Here is a 19,797-nt window from a genome sequence, read left to right as displayed (position 1 = left end):
ATAAAGATAAATAGTCTTACCTTCCTTGTTTTATGAACAAGAATCATCAAACTAATTAAGTAATATCCGCGGACTAGTGTCAGATTAAGTGTCAGAAATGAAGAATGTACAGCTATGAAGTTCGCAAACGATTAATTTGTCTATTAGCTACTTATAAGGCTAAGAGTGGGGAGGAGGAGGGATGACAGAGAAAGAAACTTTAAAGGGACAACAAAGCACCGAAGTGCTTCTGTCCATCAGTGATGAATTTGGGATGGTCTCGACTACTTATCCTAAAGCCTATTATGAAACACTCAAGGGAGAGTTCAAATTATACACGCTAACTATCGTATTTTTTTTGTAAAACAAAAACAAGTAAACGTACATAAAACCGAAATTATAGTAATTATTTTATTTTTACTTATTTGTAGAATACAGGATAATACAGAATAGTAGTTAAACCAATACAACAAACGAACATTTTACACTATAAAACCACAAATAATTGTGGGCCCCTAATAAATGACATAAAGAAGCAAAAGTCGTCTTAATATCTAGCGATCTCTCGCGCGATGGACTTTTTTTATTTTCAAAAGAATTTTGCCGACTACAGCGTGTATTTGAATACAGTAGAAAGAGGACTCGGAACGGTGTCTATAGAATAAAGATAATCCAGTATTCTTTTTATAAAACAACCATGAAGTCAAACATGCAAGAACATATTTTTGTTTTTTACGATTTAAAAAAATGGATTATGGTCGGCTGTGGGGCCCTAAACGGCTTCCTCCCCCCCTCCCCCCCCCCCGCATTGAGGGGTCTGGCGGCATTGTAGTTGGTGTGATTTTTCCGAGGCGCGCGTGTATTTACATTTAATTGGTGCGCTGCACAGTTATTCCACGTTTTCTTTAACTTGCTTTCACGTCTGTTTATTTGTTTTTTCCAATCAAATCTTGCGATCGACATTTTGGGTACTTCCCAGCTAGCTAGCGCGATGAAATTTTCAGGGAGGCTTTGTTTCTGATGGCAATACAATATTCAATTATTATTATTACTAAATTGATCCATGGAAAACTTTTATTGATCATTTTAAACTTCTATTGATTTGTACCAAAATAAGGGACATAACCCAGTAATTGTAGTTTGATGAAAACAAGGTTCGGTACTTTCCCTCTTCAGGCTTACTGAGTAGTGGTCACGCGGTGTTTGTGTACAAACCTATGCAAATCTAACACATCGATTGGAAAAGGCACGTATTTTTTACGAGTTGTCTTTGTTTACCCAAAAAAAAAGTGAATGCGAGAAGATAAAATCGATAGCAAGATTTGAATGCAAACAAACAGACAAAGACTAAAAAGTAGAAAATAATTATCATTAAAAAAGTTTTTAAAAACCCACGTTTTCTGATTGAACTAAAAAGTAGAAAATAAATGCTATACGTCACAATAATGCAAGCGATCACTCTACTATAAGCGATGAAAAACGTTGGGCGCCGTGATTTTCTTACAGTTTCTAATACTGTTGACTCTCTACAAGCTCCCTAATAAAAGTCAATTGTATTATCTAATCAATAGTAATATAACTTTTACATCTTATATTAACAATGACCGATAAAAAAACTTTTACTTCGGCGCCCCACGTTTTTCATCGCTTATAGTAGAGTGATCGCTTGCATTATCCCTTTGAGCCCGCCATGCCGGTAAACCGGCTTCAACATTAGGCATATATGTCCAAAAAGCCGGTTTTCCTGCCCGACGATCTAGCGTCATATTCCTAGCGGCCGGTATACCGTCTAATTAAATATAATTAGCAGAAGACTGCGCATATGTCTTTAGAGTGCGGGAGTATGATTTTAAAAATTGATTTTTAGGAAAAGTGAAAGTGATTACATTTCGTAGCAATGCCGCCGAAACGAAAAGCTGAGCTACAGCCGTCGATTTTATCACATAAAGTTGGTGCAAAAAAATGAAGCAAAAGACAAAAATATCAACAAAAGAAGTAGAATGACTGCATCTCAGGCAATACAACTACTTATTGATTCTGATGAAGAAGATAATATTCCTGGTCTATATTGTGATGATAGTGACGTTGAATTTGAGACTGAACTCAGTGACATTGAAATTGACAGTGACAATGAAACTGTTCAAGTACGTTCTGATGCACGTGGGGTCAAGGACAAAGACTTGCCGAAACGAAAAAAAAAGTTTACTGATGCAAAACATGCGTATTTTTTCATTGCATCGGGTCCGGCAGTGATAACTGTTTTGAAAGTTATCACACAATAGTGGACTTCTGGTGTTGAACTAGTATGGCCAGATATAAAAAAAAAAACAATTACTAAATGTAAATTGGTTTCTTCTATGTTTTATAAAAACAATAATTATACGTTCGTTTTATATACATTGTTCTGTTCAAACATTGTAAAAAAAAAACAAAGAATTTCAGAATCTTGCTGCATTGTTGTTTGATCCTGAATCTGGATACCAAATTTGGCTTGATTATCTCAAACGGTTCAAAAGTTATAGGCAAAGTTAGAAGCAAATAAGTGAAAATCGGTTTGGGCCTGGGAGCTCAGGAAATAGGAGAAATTAGGTCAGGGAGGCCAGGGCTCAAAGGGTTATAGTGATGTATAGTATTTATTTTCTACTTTTTAGTTCAATCAGAAAACGTGGGTTTTTAAAACCTTTTTTTAATGATAATTATTTTTAATACTGCTATTGAATTGTTAAATCGTGTATTTAGTACAAAGGGTTTGTAAGAAAACTCAAAAAAAGAGACATGCTAACTTTGACAGTTAGATAGATTGGAATAATTAAACTTCGTAAACTTATAAGAAGCTGTTTTATGATATAAAAAAATAGTAATGTGAATTGTGCAGAATGGTAGCGTGCGAAGTTTTTATTTATTTGTTTATAATTTATTAAAGTCCTCCTATCTAGAATGATAATAACAAATACTATATGTTTTTGCAAAATAAACACGGTTATAAAATTGCATTCTAAAACGACGCGATTCCGGCTACTGTGACCTACTTAGGTGTTTCTTTCATTATATAATTTAGTTTCTTGGTTTAGGTAATCGACCTTGAGAGAGTTGTACAATCACCTGAACTTCTCCGCCACGTCATGTGATGAGATTTTAATTGGTTGTTTCGAACCTTAGTAAATCCTCGACAATGGTCTTTCGACATTGAAGTAACCTCCCTTGGTTTTGATCTTGTTTAAAAACCCCTGAACACGAAAACTCAAAGCAGCTTTTGACACTAGATCTAGATCTCTCTCTCTAGAGAGAGTGCCTTGTGTGCAGTGTTTCTTCCAGACTTTTTTCTCCGGGGGGGGCACTTGAAATCTTCGGGGGGGGCGGTAAACTTTCTTCGGGGGGGGGCGGACACTGTTAAAAGTATATATTTTCTATATAAATTATATAAATTTCATTTCGTTCGGGGGGGGGGGCGGTAAAAAGTTTTCGGGGGGGGGGGGCTTCGCCCCCCCGAAGAGATGCCTGGAAGAAACTCTGCTTGTGTGTGTGACGCCATTTTGTGTTGCTTATTTTATAGCGGCATTTTTTCCCTATTATAGTTATAGTGTTTATTCCCCTAGATCAGTTTGACGAGCCCACGTTGTAATTTGTTGTGTTCATACTCTGTCTAGTGGATCTCGATCATTAACTACACATAAACGAACCTGGGGTGTTCGCTAGATCTGCGGCTGTCAGATAGCGATCATAATACTACATTCGGACATAGCCTTCCTCCTACCACTAGCATTAGCCCTAACCTTAATATTATTTAAAATTTAGGATTGTTTTTAATACTGGTAGGCTATTAGGTTCGGTGTCAATTTGTAATCGATATGAGGAAATGTCTAACTCCAATTTTGGAACAGTAAGTATGTGACAATGATGTGCAAGAGTTTGTCTACCTTGGCAGCAAGATCAGCAAAACGGGAGGCACAGAGGAGGACATACGCGCTAGAGTTAATAGAGCCCGCTGCGCTTTCACAGTCCTGCGACCCATATGGAAAATTTCGGCCATCTCCATTACCACAAAAATTAGGATATTTAACTCTAATGTCAAGGCAGTTCTGCTGTATGGAGCAGAGACATGGAGAGTCTCCAAGGCAAGCACAGCAAAGATACAGACCTTCATGAATAGATGCCTTAGACAGATACTGAAACTGAGATGGCAGGACAAAGTGCCGAACTTGGAACTATGGAGGAAAGCTAGGCAGGAGCCTATAGGTGTGCAAACAAGAAGGAGGAAGTGGCGCTGGGTGGGTCACACACTGCGAAAGGCTCACACAAATGTTACACGCCAAGCGCTTGAGTGGAACCCCCAGGGAAAGCGGAAGAGAGGGCGCCCAAGACAGACCTGGAGGCGGAGTCTTCTTGAAGAACTGAAGCCAATAGGGATGTCTTGGGAGATGTCAAAAATTAATAGCCGAAGATAGGAAGAAATGGAAGGAAATGGTGGAGGCCCTATGCTCCATAAGGAGCAAAGAGGACTAAGTCAAGTAAGTCAAGTATGTGACAAGAGAGTAATTGCCTGGTTATGTAATGTCGGGGAAAATATCGGAGGGTAATTGTCGGGGGGGGGGGTAGGGAGTCATGTCCTGCTTTACAGCTTTACAGGACTCTACAGAATATAATTTATGTATAGGCCTCTAATTAAACCTATAACAAATCCTTTTTATATTGTTACTTGAGCTACCCGAAAAAAAATCGTGGGTCTATTTCTAAATATTATTAAAGGTAGCCAATAGATAATAAAGTGACCCACGCTTTTCCTTATTGTTATTACACATTTAAAGAAAATCATTTATTTTTTTACTTTTAGTGCATTATTACATAAAAGCTTTCTAACTTTGTTAATGAATTTTTTTACAAGCTTTCTCTGCCAGTCTGTCGTCAGTCTGTCGACAATCTTTCTGTCGACATAGATCGAAACGGGCGAGCAAAATTTTGGGCACTTTTAACTGTCAGATTCGTTTCAAGTCTTCACGCATCTGACTTACGATTAGGATAGTACTTGAATCCGTCAATATTAGCGACCAGACTAAAATGTCTGATATAGGGCGGGCTCAAGGGTTTGCTACAAACACAGGTTTAGAATTTGTACGTACTAGACTACCTGTTATCTAGTTAGATAACTGTGGGTTTCTGGTGCAATCCACAAAAACTGGTTACTGGCTTGTCTAGTAGTCTGGATTCTTTTCATACAACTAAAGTACTTCCATTAAATAAAAAGATAATATATATTAAATCAATTTTCTTATATAAAATATTCCACGAAACAGCCCCCTGTTACTCATCAGATCTATTTTCTTTTAACATAAAATTAAATCGTCGTCTTAATTTACCATACCCATATTCAACTTTTTTCCAAAAACATAGCTTCGCCTACTCTGGTTCTAATTTGTGGAACAATCTTCCTAATAAAATAAAGCTATCTAGATCTGAAAATATATTCAAATCTAAACTAAAACTAAAATTATTTAATGACCTAACTGACTCATTGTAACATTTCTCATTCATCTATTATATTCTCTTTTTTATCCCATTATGTATGATAACTATGTAACATTGTTTCTTTGTTTCTTTATTCCACATTTTTAGTGCTATGTTACTGCTATGTGTTATTGAATTCTTTTATTTGTTTAAACGGCCAATGTGAAAAAAGGCCTTTGTGCCTACAATTGTAACCGTTGTTTGAATAAATTTGAAAATTTGTCACTTATCATCATAAAATAACCATACCTCACATTAAAAAGACGTAAATTGAAAAGAAAAATTACATTGAAATGATTTGTCTACCAGCATGAATTTATATAAAATAATGAAGGTCTCAAATAGTTTAGTATAGAAACTCATTATTATCTAGATAGAGTTATCTCGATTCTAGATTCTACGACTGGTTTGGTTATGTCGAGATTATGCCGCAACTCTAGACTCTACATTCTAGCTAGATCTAGATGGATAAATCACTTGTATTAATGAAAAAGATGATCGGTGATTCTTCCTTTAGTTTGTATGATCTACAAATGCGATCACTGTTTCTTTCAGTAGAGTTGCTTTGCAAGAAACTCTAAATGCGACTTTTGTCATGAATGAGATTAGGTGCATGGTTTAGGAATATGCCTATGACTATATTTTGTATAATTTAAAGTACCGAGAAAATAGACAGCACTATCAACCTAGCGCCCGTTTTATCCTTCCTCAACGGGCAACTTTTCTCGTCTAGATAGAGTTATCTCGATTCTAGATTCTACGACTGGTTTGGTTAAGTCGAGATTTTGCCGTAACTCTAGACTCTACACTCTAGCTAGATCTAGATGGATAAATCACTTGTATTAACGAAAAAGTTGATCGGTGAAGCTAAAAAGCAAAGATTTATGTCAACTATTTAAGAACTAAAGTAGTTTAATAAAGAAACTCAATAATGTATTCTGATTTTAAAAAGCTTTTTAATTCTAAATAATTAATTTTGGTTTGACCTAGATTCTAGATCTATAAATAACTTCATTCAAGATCTAGATGTCTAGAGAGTTTATTGTATACTAAAATAAAAAGAACTGTTGAAAATTAATATAGTGTTGGAACGTAATAAAAATAGCAAACGGACATATCGCCAAAGCTATTGCCGACAGAAAATTAGCTTTATAATGCGTTACAATTTCGAATGGGCAGCAAAATATTCAATGGAAGCCGCCATTGTTGTTGAAAAAGTAAACTAATCATGTGACGTCACTATTCACTATACGTAAAGTCATTGTTCCGAACTATTATAATTAGTGTGGTTAATCTACCAATAAATAAATCAATACATTAATTAACGTCACTAAATAAATTTGTGATTAATAAAAATTGTTCTCTACTATTTATAGCTCTACGCATAGTGCAGATTCTCTCCTGTAACCGAACGCTCTAACAAAAAATAAATAAAAAATAAATACTCAAACATGTAAATAAACTTGAGTTTTAGTAGTATATAGATATGTTGATAGATATGCCATTACATTAAAAATTACATGAGCACTTACTACAGTTCTGTTCATCCTCGTTGAAAGAACAATGTTTTATGCTGTCACATACACGATCTTTTGATACACATTGAGTACCCGTGATAGGGCAATGGAATGCGTCACCGACACAGGTTGCTGATCATAGATAGACAACAATGCAGCAAGATTCTCAAATTCTTTATTTTTTGTTACAATGTTTGAACAGTACAATGTATATAAAACGAACACATAATTATTGTTTTGATAGAACATAGAAGAAACCAATTTACATTTAGTAATTGTTTTTTTTATTATTGATACCTAGCCATACTAGTTCATCGCCAGAAGTCCACTTTTGTGTGATAACTTTCAAAACAGTTATCACTGCCGGACCTGATGCAAAGAAAAACTTCGCAAGTTTTGCACCAGTAAACAGGTTTTTTTTCGTTTCGGCAAGTCTTTGTCCTTGGCACCACGTGCATCATAACGTACTAGAACAGTTTCATTGTCACTGTCAATTTCAATGTCACTGAGTTAAGTCTCATATTCAACGTCACTGTCATCATAATATAGACCAGGAATATTATCTTCTTCATCAGAATCAATAAGTAGTTGTATTGCCTGAGATGCAGTCATTCTACTTCTATTGTTGATGTTTCGGTCTTTTGCTTTATCTTTTGCACCAACGTTATGTGCTGAAGTCGACGGCTGTGGCTCGGCTTTCCGTTTCGGAGGCATTGTTACGAAATGTTAGGCCTAACACTTTCACTTTTCCTAAAATCTTTTTTTAGAATCATAATCCCGCACTAAAAAGGCATATGCGCAGTTTTAGTCAGTCTTCCGCTAATTATATTTAATTAGACCGTAGATCGGTCGCTAGGAATATGACGCTAGATCATCGGGCCGGAAAACCGGCTTTTCGGACATATATGCCTAATGTTGAAGCCGGTTTACCGGCCTGGCGGGCTCAAAGGGTTAATATTTTACTTTATATAAATCTTTGTTTGTTTAGCTATGGAATAGGCTAATTTGGGATAATATTAAAGTTGAAATGCTAGATCTAGGGCCTATTTGCGTAACTTAAGTTTCATACAAGGATTCTATAGCGCTAAATTTGCTTACAATTGTAACTTTCCAGATAGGTGAGTTGACAGTGTAAACGCTAACCGTAAGTGTGGTCCTGGTTCGTAAAACATCTTGTAAATATTAATTATTATTTTTGGTAATTTTTTTATAGATGTGAATGATAAAGTTTTCTATCGGGACTTGGCATGACACGGGGCAGGTGAAGTAGAATTCACCTGTTTCTGTGTTCTTGACATATGAAGGGATAGTGTGGTCAGAGCCATGCTCGGCCGGAATAGTTTTTTTTTAAAGCAATAAAAACATTTTTTGAGATACACGTCTTTTAAAATGTAAAAAAAGTAAAAAAGGCCTAAATTATTTAAACAACAACATACAAATAAAATGAATTAAACCAAACAAAGAAACAACAATTAAACAAATAAACAACTATAAAATTTAAAATTAAAAAAATAAAATTTAAAAATTTAATTTTTTTTTAAATTTAAAATTTAAATTTAAAAAATCAAACTAATTAAAAAATCAAATTTAAATTAAAAGATAATAATTAAACTAATTAAAAAAATAAACAAAACAAAATATAAACAAAGGAATTAAATTAAAAATAAAAATTAAAATTACATAAAAATTAATAAAAACATACAAAGAAATAAAATGAATTTAACCTAATAAATAAACAACAATTAAACAAATAAACAAAAAAAATTAAATTTAAAAATAAAATTTAAAAATTTAAAAATTTAAAAATTATTTTTTTTTAAATTTAAAATTTAAATTTAAAAAATTTAAAATAAAAAATAATAATTAAACTAATTAAAAATTAACAAACAAAATATAAACAAAGTAATTAAATTAAAATTTAAAATTAAAATTTAAAAAATTTAAAAATTAAACTAATAAAAAATAAAAAATTAAAATCAAACAAATAATCAAACTACGTAACTAGTCAATAAAAACATACTCATTAAAAACAACACACAAATAAAAAACTCATTAAAACTCATTAAAAACTTATAAAATTTACGTTACTAGGTCACCGCTGGTGATTACGTCACAAGGTCACCAATGGTTATTATGTCACATGGTCACTGGTGGTGACCTACTGACCTACTCCGCATCCGCATCCCCCACCCTCACCCACCCGCTCACCCACTCACCCAGGCGGGTGAGTATTTTCCTATACCTCGTTGTACCTGCGGCGCTTGCGCATCCGCATCCGCGTCCGAGTATTTTACTATATATCCTTTATTCCGCATCCGCATCCGCATCAGCTTCACCCATGCTAACCAAAAGGGACCTAATATACTACTTGAGCATGGGTCTGACCAAACTATCCCCTCATATACTGACGTCGCAGGTTACCTACCCAACTCTACTTCACCTGCCCAGTGTCCCGCCAAGTATCAGACAACATGTTTTTATTGCTTTAAAAACGATTCCGGCCGAGGACACTATCCCTTCATATGCTGAGATCACAGAAACAGTCGAACTCTACTTCAACTGCCCTGTATCCCGCCAAGCTCCAATAGGCAATTTTATCAATCACATCTAAAAAAAATGTAAAAAATCAAAAATTGACATGTGTCTCGAACCCGTACCACTCGCATGGTATAACCTTATACACTTATGTCTTAGCTATATAGGCTCGTGGGATTAGGGACGTAAATACTGATATATTTTACTTTTATTCTCGATCTATAGCTTTTCCCCTTCGACAGCTGACCTTTGATCTAGACAAATTTATTGTATACTTAAATGAAAAGGACTGTTGAAAATTGATAATTGAACGTCATAAAATTAGTAAACGGAGTATCGTTAAGCTATAGCCGACAGAAAATTAGTTTTGGAATGCTTTAAACGTTTGAATTGGCACTAAAATATTCAATGGAAGCCGCCATTATTGTGGTAAAAATTAGATAAATCATGTGACGACACTATTCGCTATAAGTAAAGTCACTGTTCTGAACTTTTATAATTAATGTGGTTAATCTACCAATAAATAAATTAATTAATTAATGAAGGTCTTTAAATAAATTTGTCTAAAAACAAAAATTGTTCTCTACCTAAATACTATTTTACAGCTCTACACATAGTTCAGATACTCTCCTGTAACGAAACGGACAAACAAACAAATGAATATTCAAACATGTAAACAAACTTGAGTTTTAGTAGTATACTAGACTACCCGTTATCTAGTTAGATAAGTGTGGGTTTCTTGGGTCAGCCATAAATGACATCACGTCTGTCATCATCACAAAATAACCAGACCCCACATTCAAAAAGACGTAGATTGAAAAAAAATAACATTGACATGATGTCTAGAACACGTGCCACCCGCATGGAAGCCAAATACGCTATCACCTTAGCTACCTAGGCTCGTGACGTCATGACACTTTTAATGATTCATATAAAAAGTTTGAGTCTGTTTAGAAACTTGATTTACGTGAGTAGGTCGTAGATCTAGTATCTTTCAAATTAAACTTTATCTTAAATTAGCCAATTCCATAGCTTAACAAAGATTTATATAAAATAATGAAGGTCTCAAATACTTTAGTATAGAAACTCATTATTATCTAGATAGAGTTATCTAGATTCTAGATTCTATGACTGATTTGGTTAAGTCGAGATTTTGCCGTAACTCTAGACTCTAGCTAGATCTAGAGGAATAAATCACTAGTATTATTGAATTAGATTATCCGTGAAGCTAAAAAGCAAAGATTTATATCAAATATTTAAGGACTAAAGTAGTTTAATAAAGAAACTCAGTAATTTATTCTGATTAATTTTCATTTGCCCTAGATTCTAGATCTATAAAGAACGTCATTCGACAGCTAATATCTAGATTCTTGATCTAGATGTCTAGAGAAATGTATTGTATACTAAAAAAAAGAACTGCTGAAAATTGATATTAGTGTTGGAACGTAATAAAAATAGCAAACGGACATATCGCTAAAGCTATAGCCGACAGACAATTAGCTTTATAATGCGTTATAATTTCGAATGGGCAGCAAAATATTCAATGGAAGCCGATATTGTTGTTGAAAAAGTAAATAAATCATGTGACGTCACTATTCACAATAAGTAAAGTCATTGTTCTGAATTTTTATAATTAGTGTGGTTAATCTCAGGGGCGTAGCGAGGGGGGGGGCGGGGGGTGCGGACCGCACCGGGTGACACCATTTAGGGGGGTGACACCAAGGCAAAAAATAGCAAAATATATAGAGAAAAACTCGAGGGGGGGGGGGGTGCAAATCGAAAGTTTGAGGGGGGGGGGGTGCAAATCGAAAGTTTGAGGGGGGGGGGGGTGCAAATCGAAAATTTGAAAGTTTGTCCCTGGGAAGGGTCTCTATGCCTCTGGGGGGGGGGGGTGACACCATTAAGTGCCGCACCGAGTGACACCCGACCTCGCTACGCCACTGGTTAATCTACCAATGAATAAATCAATACATTAATTAACGTCTTTAAATAAATTTGTGATTAACAAAAATTGTTCTCTGCCTAATTACTATTTATAGCTCCACACATAGTGCAGACTCTCTCCCCTTTTAACCAAACACACAAACAAAAAACATACAAAAACATAAATACTCAAACATGTAAAAAATAAACTTAAGTTTTAGTAGTACATAGGTAGATGGATAGATATGCCATTGATCAGACTCTCTACATTACATTAAATAAATTACATGAGCACTTACTACAGTTTTTTTCATCCTCCATGTTAAAACAATCTGTTAATCCGTCACATACATGCTTTTTTAATACACATTGAGTACCCGTGATACGACAATGGAATGCGTCACTGACACAGGTTGCTGATCATAGATAGACATTAAAGAAACAATTAATGTCGGTAATTTAATTTCCTATAATTAAAAAAAGAAGATAGTTGCGGAGGGTGGAAAGAGATAGGACTAGGGAGAGGTAGGACAAGGGAAAAGTAGGACAAGGGAAAGGTGGGACAAAGGGAGAGGTGGGACAAGGGAGAGGTGGGACGAGGGAGAGGTGGGACAGTGCATTTTTAAAATACTATCCAAAAAATATACCGTAGGCATTGTTTACATTTAAATATCTTAATATTATATAATATTGGAATCGTTACGCAATGATGAAACCCTCTTAAAATATTACATCAGACTTTATCAGGAGACTCCCGACAACACGCGGGAACGTGCACGCTAGTTATATTATATTTAGTTTTAATTTTTTTAAGTTGTTTCATAGTCTGTTATAAGAAATGCACATACGCAGTTAACTAGGTGTATTTGATATATTTACAATTAAATACACTATAGTAAACAGTATTAACTGCTTTTATTTATTTCATTTTATTGTTGAAAATGTTAGTTTCCATTTTTTGTGGCTTCAAAAAACACACATTTTAATATGCATACCATTTTATAATATTTTTTTTTTTATATTGACTATTTGCATTTTAAATAATTCTAAATTGAAACTTCACTACAGCGCAAAATAAGCTTTAAAATATTATAAATTGCAATCGCAGACTGAGTTTTGTGTTTTTCTATATCATTTATTGCATTTTGTGTAAATCACAATGATACACATCTAGACGAACTTACAGCAGTTGGATTCATCCTGTCGATCTAAACACTCTGCTTCTCCATTACACCTTATGGGAGGTGCATTGCAAAACTTAAAGGGGCATTTGTATTCACTATCATTGCAACCAACTAGTGTAGAAATAAAACACATTCAGTTACTAGCGTTTTAAACTTAGCCATAACATACAATAAAATTGAATGAAACAATTTATGAATGTTGTTATGTTTTTTTTGCACAGAATATAAATTAATATTTGAATCGCGAATGACACATGCTACGACGTTTTGAAAACAATGAAACATAAAAAAATATATTATTTGCAAAACGTATAACTGTTTTATTGTGTACAAATGTATTACACTTTTATGTGCTCTATAAAACGACTACAGCACACTTTAATGCCAGAATTAGACTTAAACGGGTTTGCCGATTAAATAATCCAAGTTGAAAAATGATTATGAAAATGCATTATGATTTAGAAACAAAACACGCGATGCAGTTATTTATTAAACACATATTTCATATACCCCTCGAAAACCGTTACTTACTACAAGGGTATTCATCCTCGCCTTCGGCGCAGTCCTTTTTGCCATTACAAGTCAAATCAAATGAGATATTAGTACCATTGTTACACGTGTAACTGTCTATAGAACGTATAGCTGGGTAAATGAAACGGAAAATTGTATTATTTAATTATCACAATAATTCCGCATTTACAAAATTAATATAATGCTCTCTCTGCCCCCCCCCCCCCACCCCTCTCTCTCTCTTCCATGAGATTTTACTAACTCAATGTTTTGCTCATTAGCCAGCCATACTGCGATAGCATTAAGTATCACTGGTGTTAACAGGTCTTAGAAAATAATTTCCGCAAGGTTTTTACTTCCTCCCCTTCTTTAAGAGCAGTTCGCACGACCTACAAAGCATGCATCAAATATGATTTTAAAAGTAACTTACGTTGTTGTCTCTTGTAGATTGTTTCATCTAACATGTGTATGGCTCTGTGTTGGTATTCCAGGTCTGTCTCGCATTCCACCACATCAAACATCAAGACAATAAATGGTACGCAATATTTCCAAGCAGACATTTTGTTTTTGTTTTCAAATTTCATTCTTCAAAGAACTGGAAAATCAAACGATATTTTATACAAAGTCGTATTAAATTTTACAACCTATATTTGAAATGTTATCTAGAAACAAACCCAACCACAAACACAAAGAAAACACAAACACAAAGAAAAAAGCAAATGAAAACAAACCAAATCCAAACACAAACCCACCACAAACGCAAATCCAACCCCAACTCAAATACAAAGAATAAACAACCGCAAATATAAACGCAAAGTGATCACAATCTAACCCGTGGCACCAAATCGCACCATGCTGGGGCGCCGGTGGAACCGCTTGTTTCAGCTTAGTAAACGACTTTAGTATTTCAACGTAACCATACGCTATTGCAGTCACTTAAACAAGCGTAGGCGCCATAGCGAACACGGGAAGGCCCGGAGCGCCAATTAATATCCTGTCGGGGTGCCGAAGGACGCCTGGATTTGATTCACTTAAAGACTATAGTCTATTGCAATGTTTAAGGCGAAATTATGCACCGAAACGCTCACATGATATGAACATTTAGGAGCTGGCTTATTAACTGTCATAGATTTTTAAAAAATTAGTAAACAGTACTTTTTAGTGTTTAGAACAAATAAAACGCAGTATTAAAAATACTTGACATTGTACTTGATCAATCCCCGCTAACTGTGTAATCATTTTTTTCCCAACACCAAAACCAAGAAATAAAGAGTATATTCTTTCCCACCTGATGTAATGTTTTTTTTTAAAATGGGAAGTAATTGTGTTTTCCTAATATATCGAGGGAAGTAATAAGTGCTATGGGAATAAATGTAAATAATTTTCAGACATTATTATCATTTTTGTAAAAAATGATATTGTTAAAAAAATGTTAAATGAACATGCCGACCATTATTAGTATAAGTTTGAAAAATGAAAATTGTTTTACAATACTTTCATTATTAATTTTTTAATCATGAATTTAGATATTTAACACTTGACGCTAAAGAAGTATTATTTTTTATTATATACCTTTGTAACCCTTGGTTACATACAAACATAGAGAATTGAACTTAACATATTAGATAGGCCCCTACCTCAATTTAAAAAATTCTGCGAGAAAAAAAAATTACAAAATAGATTTTACTGATCAGAACATTATGTGCAAAGAAAAGGTATAGTTTTGCTCATTCGTTCCGTATTTTAACACGTTTTTATTAACTCAGCTTCGCGTGGATGTGTTTGTTGTTAAAATTGACATCGAAAATTAGCCCACTTCTGATTGCTCTATAGATCTGAAATTTGGCATGCAGGTTACTTTCGCCTAACAATTTCAGATGCAATCATAAAAACTAGCAATTAGAGACCGTAATTAGCTTAATTTAATTACGCCCCAAGGACCATAAAATTGAGGACATGATTTCTAAAGATACCGACAAGACTGTAGGCTTATTGACACAGTTACTTCGGCCCCAATCGATGTGAGCGCGCTGGCCGTGATCGTATAGTGGTTAGTACTTCGCGTTGTGGCCGCGACAACCCAGGTTCGAATCCTGGTCGCTCAAGATTTTTTTAGTCCGTGTATTTAAAAACACTTAGTCAATTCATACTTAATCAAGTCATTAGATAAAGTAGAAAATAAACTATATAAAAAACTTTTTTAAAAACCACGTTTTTCATGTGTAGATACGGACTAAAAAGGAGAAAATAAAATACTTAAAAAAAACTTTTTAAAAAACCACGTTTTTCTTGTGGACTAAAAAGTAGAAAATAACTATTTACATACATTTGATGACAAAAAACGTGGGTCGGGCAGATGGGTCGGGAAATTTGATGGTGAACGTACCCACGTTTTTTGTCATCAAATGTATGTAAATAGTTATTTTCTACTTTTTAGTCCACAAGAAAAACGTGGTTTTTTAAAAAGTTTTTTTTAAGTATTTTATTCTCTATTAATATATGACATGTTAGGTAAAAATTCACAGACCATTATATTTTTATATTAACCTAAAAGATATTTTGTCATTTTTTTTTATTTCCGGCTTATTGTAAACAATAAAAATGAGAATGGTAAGCTATAATTATTCGAAAATTAATTTTTTAAGATTTATTGTAATATTATTTAAAATGTAGATTATCTTGCTGCCAAAATAAATAATCCCAATCCTACTGGAAGAGAATTTGTGAATCAAGTTATTTTTGAACTAAAGAACACAAGTTGAACTTTAATGGCATTTAGAATTACATAGTAGCTTGTTATTTTTACACTTGCAGCGATTTGTTGTGCATTTGGTTGTGCAATTTCAGCAAATGTATTCGCCGGTTAGTGATTGTGAAGATGCGATGGTTCGTAGTGCTTTTTCCTCAGTGCCAAAGGACGACAATGAGAGCAGTTTTTCGTGAAGAATTGAAAACTCACTTCTAGCATATAGTTGTTTTAGAACACCATGTTCCGTTCCAAGATTGTAGAAAGCGCCCTCAGTAACTAAATTATCGAGAGCTTCTCTTGGTAGATATGAAGTGCTAAGTCCCACTTTTGTTTTGCACCCAAACAAGGCTTCGTATGGTGATTGTTGGATTACTTTATGAAAAGAACGGTTTTTACAAGCTTTTATTTAACTTGCTTCCTCGTCAGTCTGTCTGTCTGTCTGTCTAGATCGAAACGGCCGTGTGAATTTGCAGGCACTTCTAACTAACAGATACGGTTCTTAATTGGTACGTGGGTCAAGACATGAAGACAATGCATCATGACATTCAATTTGACTTAATTGGTCGCATAATTATTTTTTAATGAATTAATTAAAATTTGGACCGAATTAGTAAGCAGTTCTTTCCACATGCCTCATCACGGCCGTTTTGGGCGTTGAGCGAGGGGGACTCTACGTCAAAAGCGCGTCATCACGTTCAATAGGCGCGCGATGATTTTTAGTCGGGTCAGCAGTCTAGTTCTTTTCCACTAGACTGCGCCATCCCATAATACTTTACTGAAACTTTAGCTATAATAAAACATGTAAAGTACTGAAAAAATTCTTAAAAAATTTTTAATGACAAGCTTTTATGTAATAATGCACTAAAAAGTAGAAAATAAATTAATTATACACTATTATTTAAATAACTATAAAGAAAAGCGTGGGTCTCCTCAAATATTAGTAAAGGTATTCAATAAGTACTTAAGTGACCCACGCTTTTCTTTATAGTTATTTAAATCGTAGTGAATAATTTATTTTCTACTTTTTAGTGCATTATTACATACAAGCTTGTTATTAAAAGTTTTTTTATGAATTTTTTTCATAAATTGAAGGAATATGAGACTCTCAGCCCAATGAGCTGATCCATTTGTCTGCATCCATGTCATCATCATGTTTTGAACATCTTGGTTGGCACGTTCTTCTGAACCTTGGCTTTGGCTATGCCTTGGATTTCCGTGAACTAGTTTAGGTTCAGGCCACATGTTCTTTCAGAGGCGTAGCAAGGGGGGGGGGGCGGCGGCGGGGGTACATATGTCCCCGGGCGCCGACTAAAAGTGCGCCACGATGGGTTGGAAAAACAAATTAAAATCTCATTTTAGCTGCAGCTTTGCATTATAAATATAAAAACTATATAGCAAGGGGGGGGGGGGGGGTGCAAATGGAAAGTTTGAGGGGGGGGGGGGTGTTGCAAATTGAAAATTGATAGGTTGTTCCCGGGCGCCAGGAGGGTCGCTACGCCTCTGTGTTCTTTAGTTCAAAAGTAACTTGATTCACAAATTCTCTTCCATTAGGATTTGGATTATTTATTTTGGCAGCCATCTGGTACGTCTGTCTTTTGGTCTGACGGCCCTTTTGGTCCATGTCGCATCGCATATAGAATGATATACAATCAATACGATACTCACAATGAAACCGCACCCAGAGTAAATAAAACGCGATCACAACTTAGTCTAGATAGGACATCCCGGCCAGTGCGCGCATTGGCTGGCCAATGGATGAAATACTTTGTCAATTTTAAACTTTTCGGACTTTGGCCATCCCGTCCCGACCAGTGCGCGCATTGGCCGGCCAGTGTAGGAAATACGTTGTCAAATTAAAGGTCTCCGGACTTTGGCCAGTTCGTCTCGGCCAAAGTCCGAAGCGTTTAAACTTGACAACGTATTATGTACATTGGCCGGCAGATGCGCGCACTGGCCGGGATGTTCTGGCCAATGTTCTATCTAGACTAAGTTGTGATCGCGTTTCCATTATTATGGGTGCGGTTTCATTGTGAGTAACGTATTGAGACAGACATAGCAGATGGCTGTCAAAAGAAAAATGTAAATCCATGTTAATTTCCATATATGGGCTACAACTGTATGTGACAGCCTCCTCCATGATGACGAGGTGAGACAATCATCACAGAACAAAATCAAAGACAGTTGGCGTCTCCGACCACGTTCAACAACACGGAACGTTGAAAAGACTTTGCCGCGTTCGATGCTACCCTTAAACAATAGTGTCTAAGAGACTTGAGATAGCGTGGGTGGCAGAAACCATAATTCTATGTAATTCTAAATGCCATAAAAGTTCAACTTGTTGTAACAATTGATAATAATGATTGATTGAGACTATAGTACAATAAAAAATGTGAATGTTTCTGTCACTTTCTTTATTGAATAATCAATAAAGACTTAATTTCACGCTCCTTACGGTATAAAAAAACAACAACAAAATCTGCTCATGATCTTCTAATTCGGACTCTGGCCGGTCGTCACTAGCCAGATGATTTTCTAATTCAGACTTTGGCCAGTCCACCATAGGCCGAAATCAACCAAAGTTTCGGACTTTGACCGAGGGAGGCGATATTGGCCAATACACGTATTGGCGACTTCGGGCTTTGACCGTAATATATATAAATATATATATATATAATATATATATATATATATATATATATATATATATATATATATATATATATATATATATATATATATATATATAAATATATATATATATATATATAAATATATATATATATATATATATATATATATATATATATATATATATATATAAATCCACTGTGAACAATTTTCTCATATACCTAAATAAATGGCTCAATAGTCAGGCAATTAAGGGATTGCGCCTTGTAAATAAAGGCATAAAGCCTGAACAACCAGTTGAGAAGAACCAGATATTGCTCTCGTTACACTTTTCTATTGGGCCCAGTTGCGACGCATTTATTACTAAACTTGGAGTATGTTGTGTCGCCGAACTAGATTTGGCAATCCTGACGCATATTATAGAGCAACCATACACTCAATTTCATCTTAATATCCACAAAAATACGTGATACTTAATTGGTAATTGAGTATTTGAAAAACTGACTGCATATACATTTAAAAAGAGCTGCAAATTATTTACTTACAGTAAGTTTCAAATACAGATAACAGATTCTTCAGTTTGGTTAGACACTTTACTAGAACCCAGGTGTCGACAGAACTGATAGCATCAGCTCAATTGCTAGTTGGGGATCCAATGGTAATCTCAACAGCTGTTTGGTTACTTAATTCGTTATTTCAACATACACTGAACACAATGCGTGGGTTGCTCGAGAGCAGTGGCGTAGCAGTTCGGACAAAAAAAATCCGGGGGGGGGGGGGGTTCGCTTATCCAATGTTTTGTGGTAGGTTGGAAGTTGCTGAGAATACTTTTGTGAAGGTTTCTGTGAAAATGAAAATTTCTAATTCGCAGGGGTGGCGCCGCTGTAGGGCCCAATTAGATTAATTTCTATTTAAGGTATATAAAAACAAAAGTCGATTGCGGTTTGACACCGTTCATCCAATTGCCGTGAAACTTTGGGGAGTTGATTAAAACACCCCAGGTGAGGTTTCTGTAAAAAATAATCTTTTGTAATTTGGCAATGGCGGCGCGCCGGGAGGAAGGGTGCGATTTCTTCAAATTATATAATCAAATTAATTTATTATGAATTTTCAAATTTTGTGTCCGTTCAAAACACTTAATTTAGGGGAACTTAGGGGCATTAAAACTAGTGTTTTTAATGGACCCACAATATAAAAATTCTTTAAAAATTAGTTTGAAAACATGCATTTACATTTTTTAGCTTAGTGCCCTAAAATATGGTAGAAGATT

General features: G+C 34.8%; 1 protein-coding gene across 4 annotated transcripts in view; it reads right to left on the bottom strand.

Moving 5' to 3' along the window:
- The window catches only part of LOC131942225 (low-density lipoprotein receptor-related protein 1), an 85,265-nt gene extending 66,078 nt beyond the window's left edge, over positions 1–19,187 (bottom strand). For 2 of the 4 annotated variants that reach the window (XM_059301967.1, XM_059301970.1), the window contains exons 1-6: positions 19,073–19,187; positions 13,581–13,745; positions 13,172–13,282; positions 12,641–12,751; positions 11,756–11,872; positions 7,014–7,130 (exon numbers count right to left, since the gene is read on the bottom strand). In XM_059301967.1, the coding sequence (XP_059157950.1) occupies positions 7,014–7,130; positions 11,756–11,872; positions 12,641–12,751; positions 13,172–13,282; positions 13,581–13,734 (610 nt within the window). In that variant the 5' untranslated portion in view covers positions 13,735–13,745; positions 19,073–19,187. The remainder of the gene's footprint in view (positions 1–7,013; positions 7,131–11,755; positions 11,873–12,640; positions 12,752–13,171; positions 13,283–13,580; positions 13,746–19,072) is intronic. The other 2 variants (XM_059301968.1, XM_059301969.1) reach the window with 1 other exon arrangement.
- Between the last annotated feature and the right edge of the window lie 610 nt (positions 19,188–19,797).

The sequence above is a fragment of the Physella acuta genome, unplaced genomic scaffold, assembly GCF_028476545.2.
Source record: "Physella acuta isolate Inbredline_101_S28 unplaced genomic scaffold, ASM2847654v3 ptg000396l, whole genome shotgun sequence".
NCBI classification, from domain to species: Eukaryota; Metazoa; Mollusca; class Gastropoda; family Physidae; genus Physella; species Physella acuta.
The sequence above is the reverse complement of the archived record's forward strand: the minus strand, read 5'-3'. Positions and strand labels throughout refer to the sequence as shown.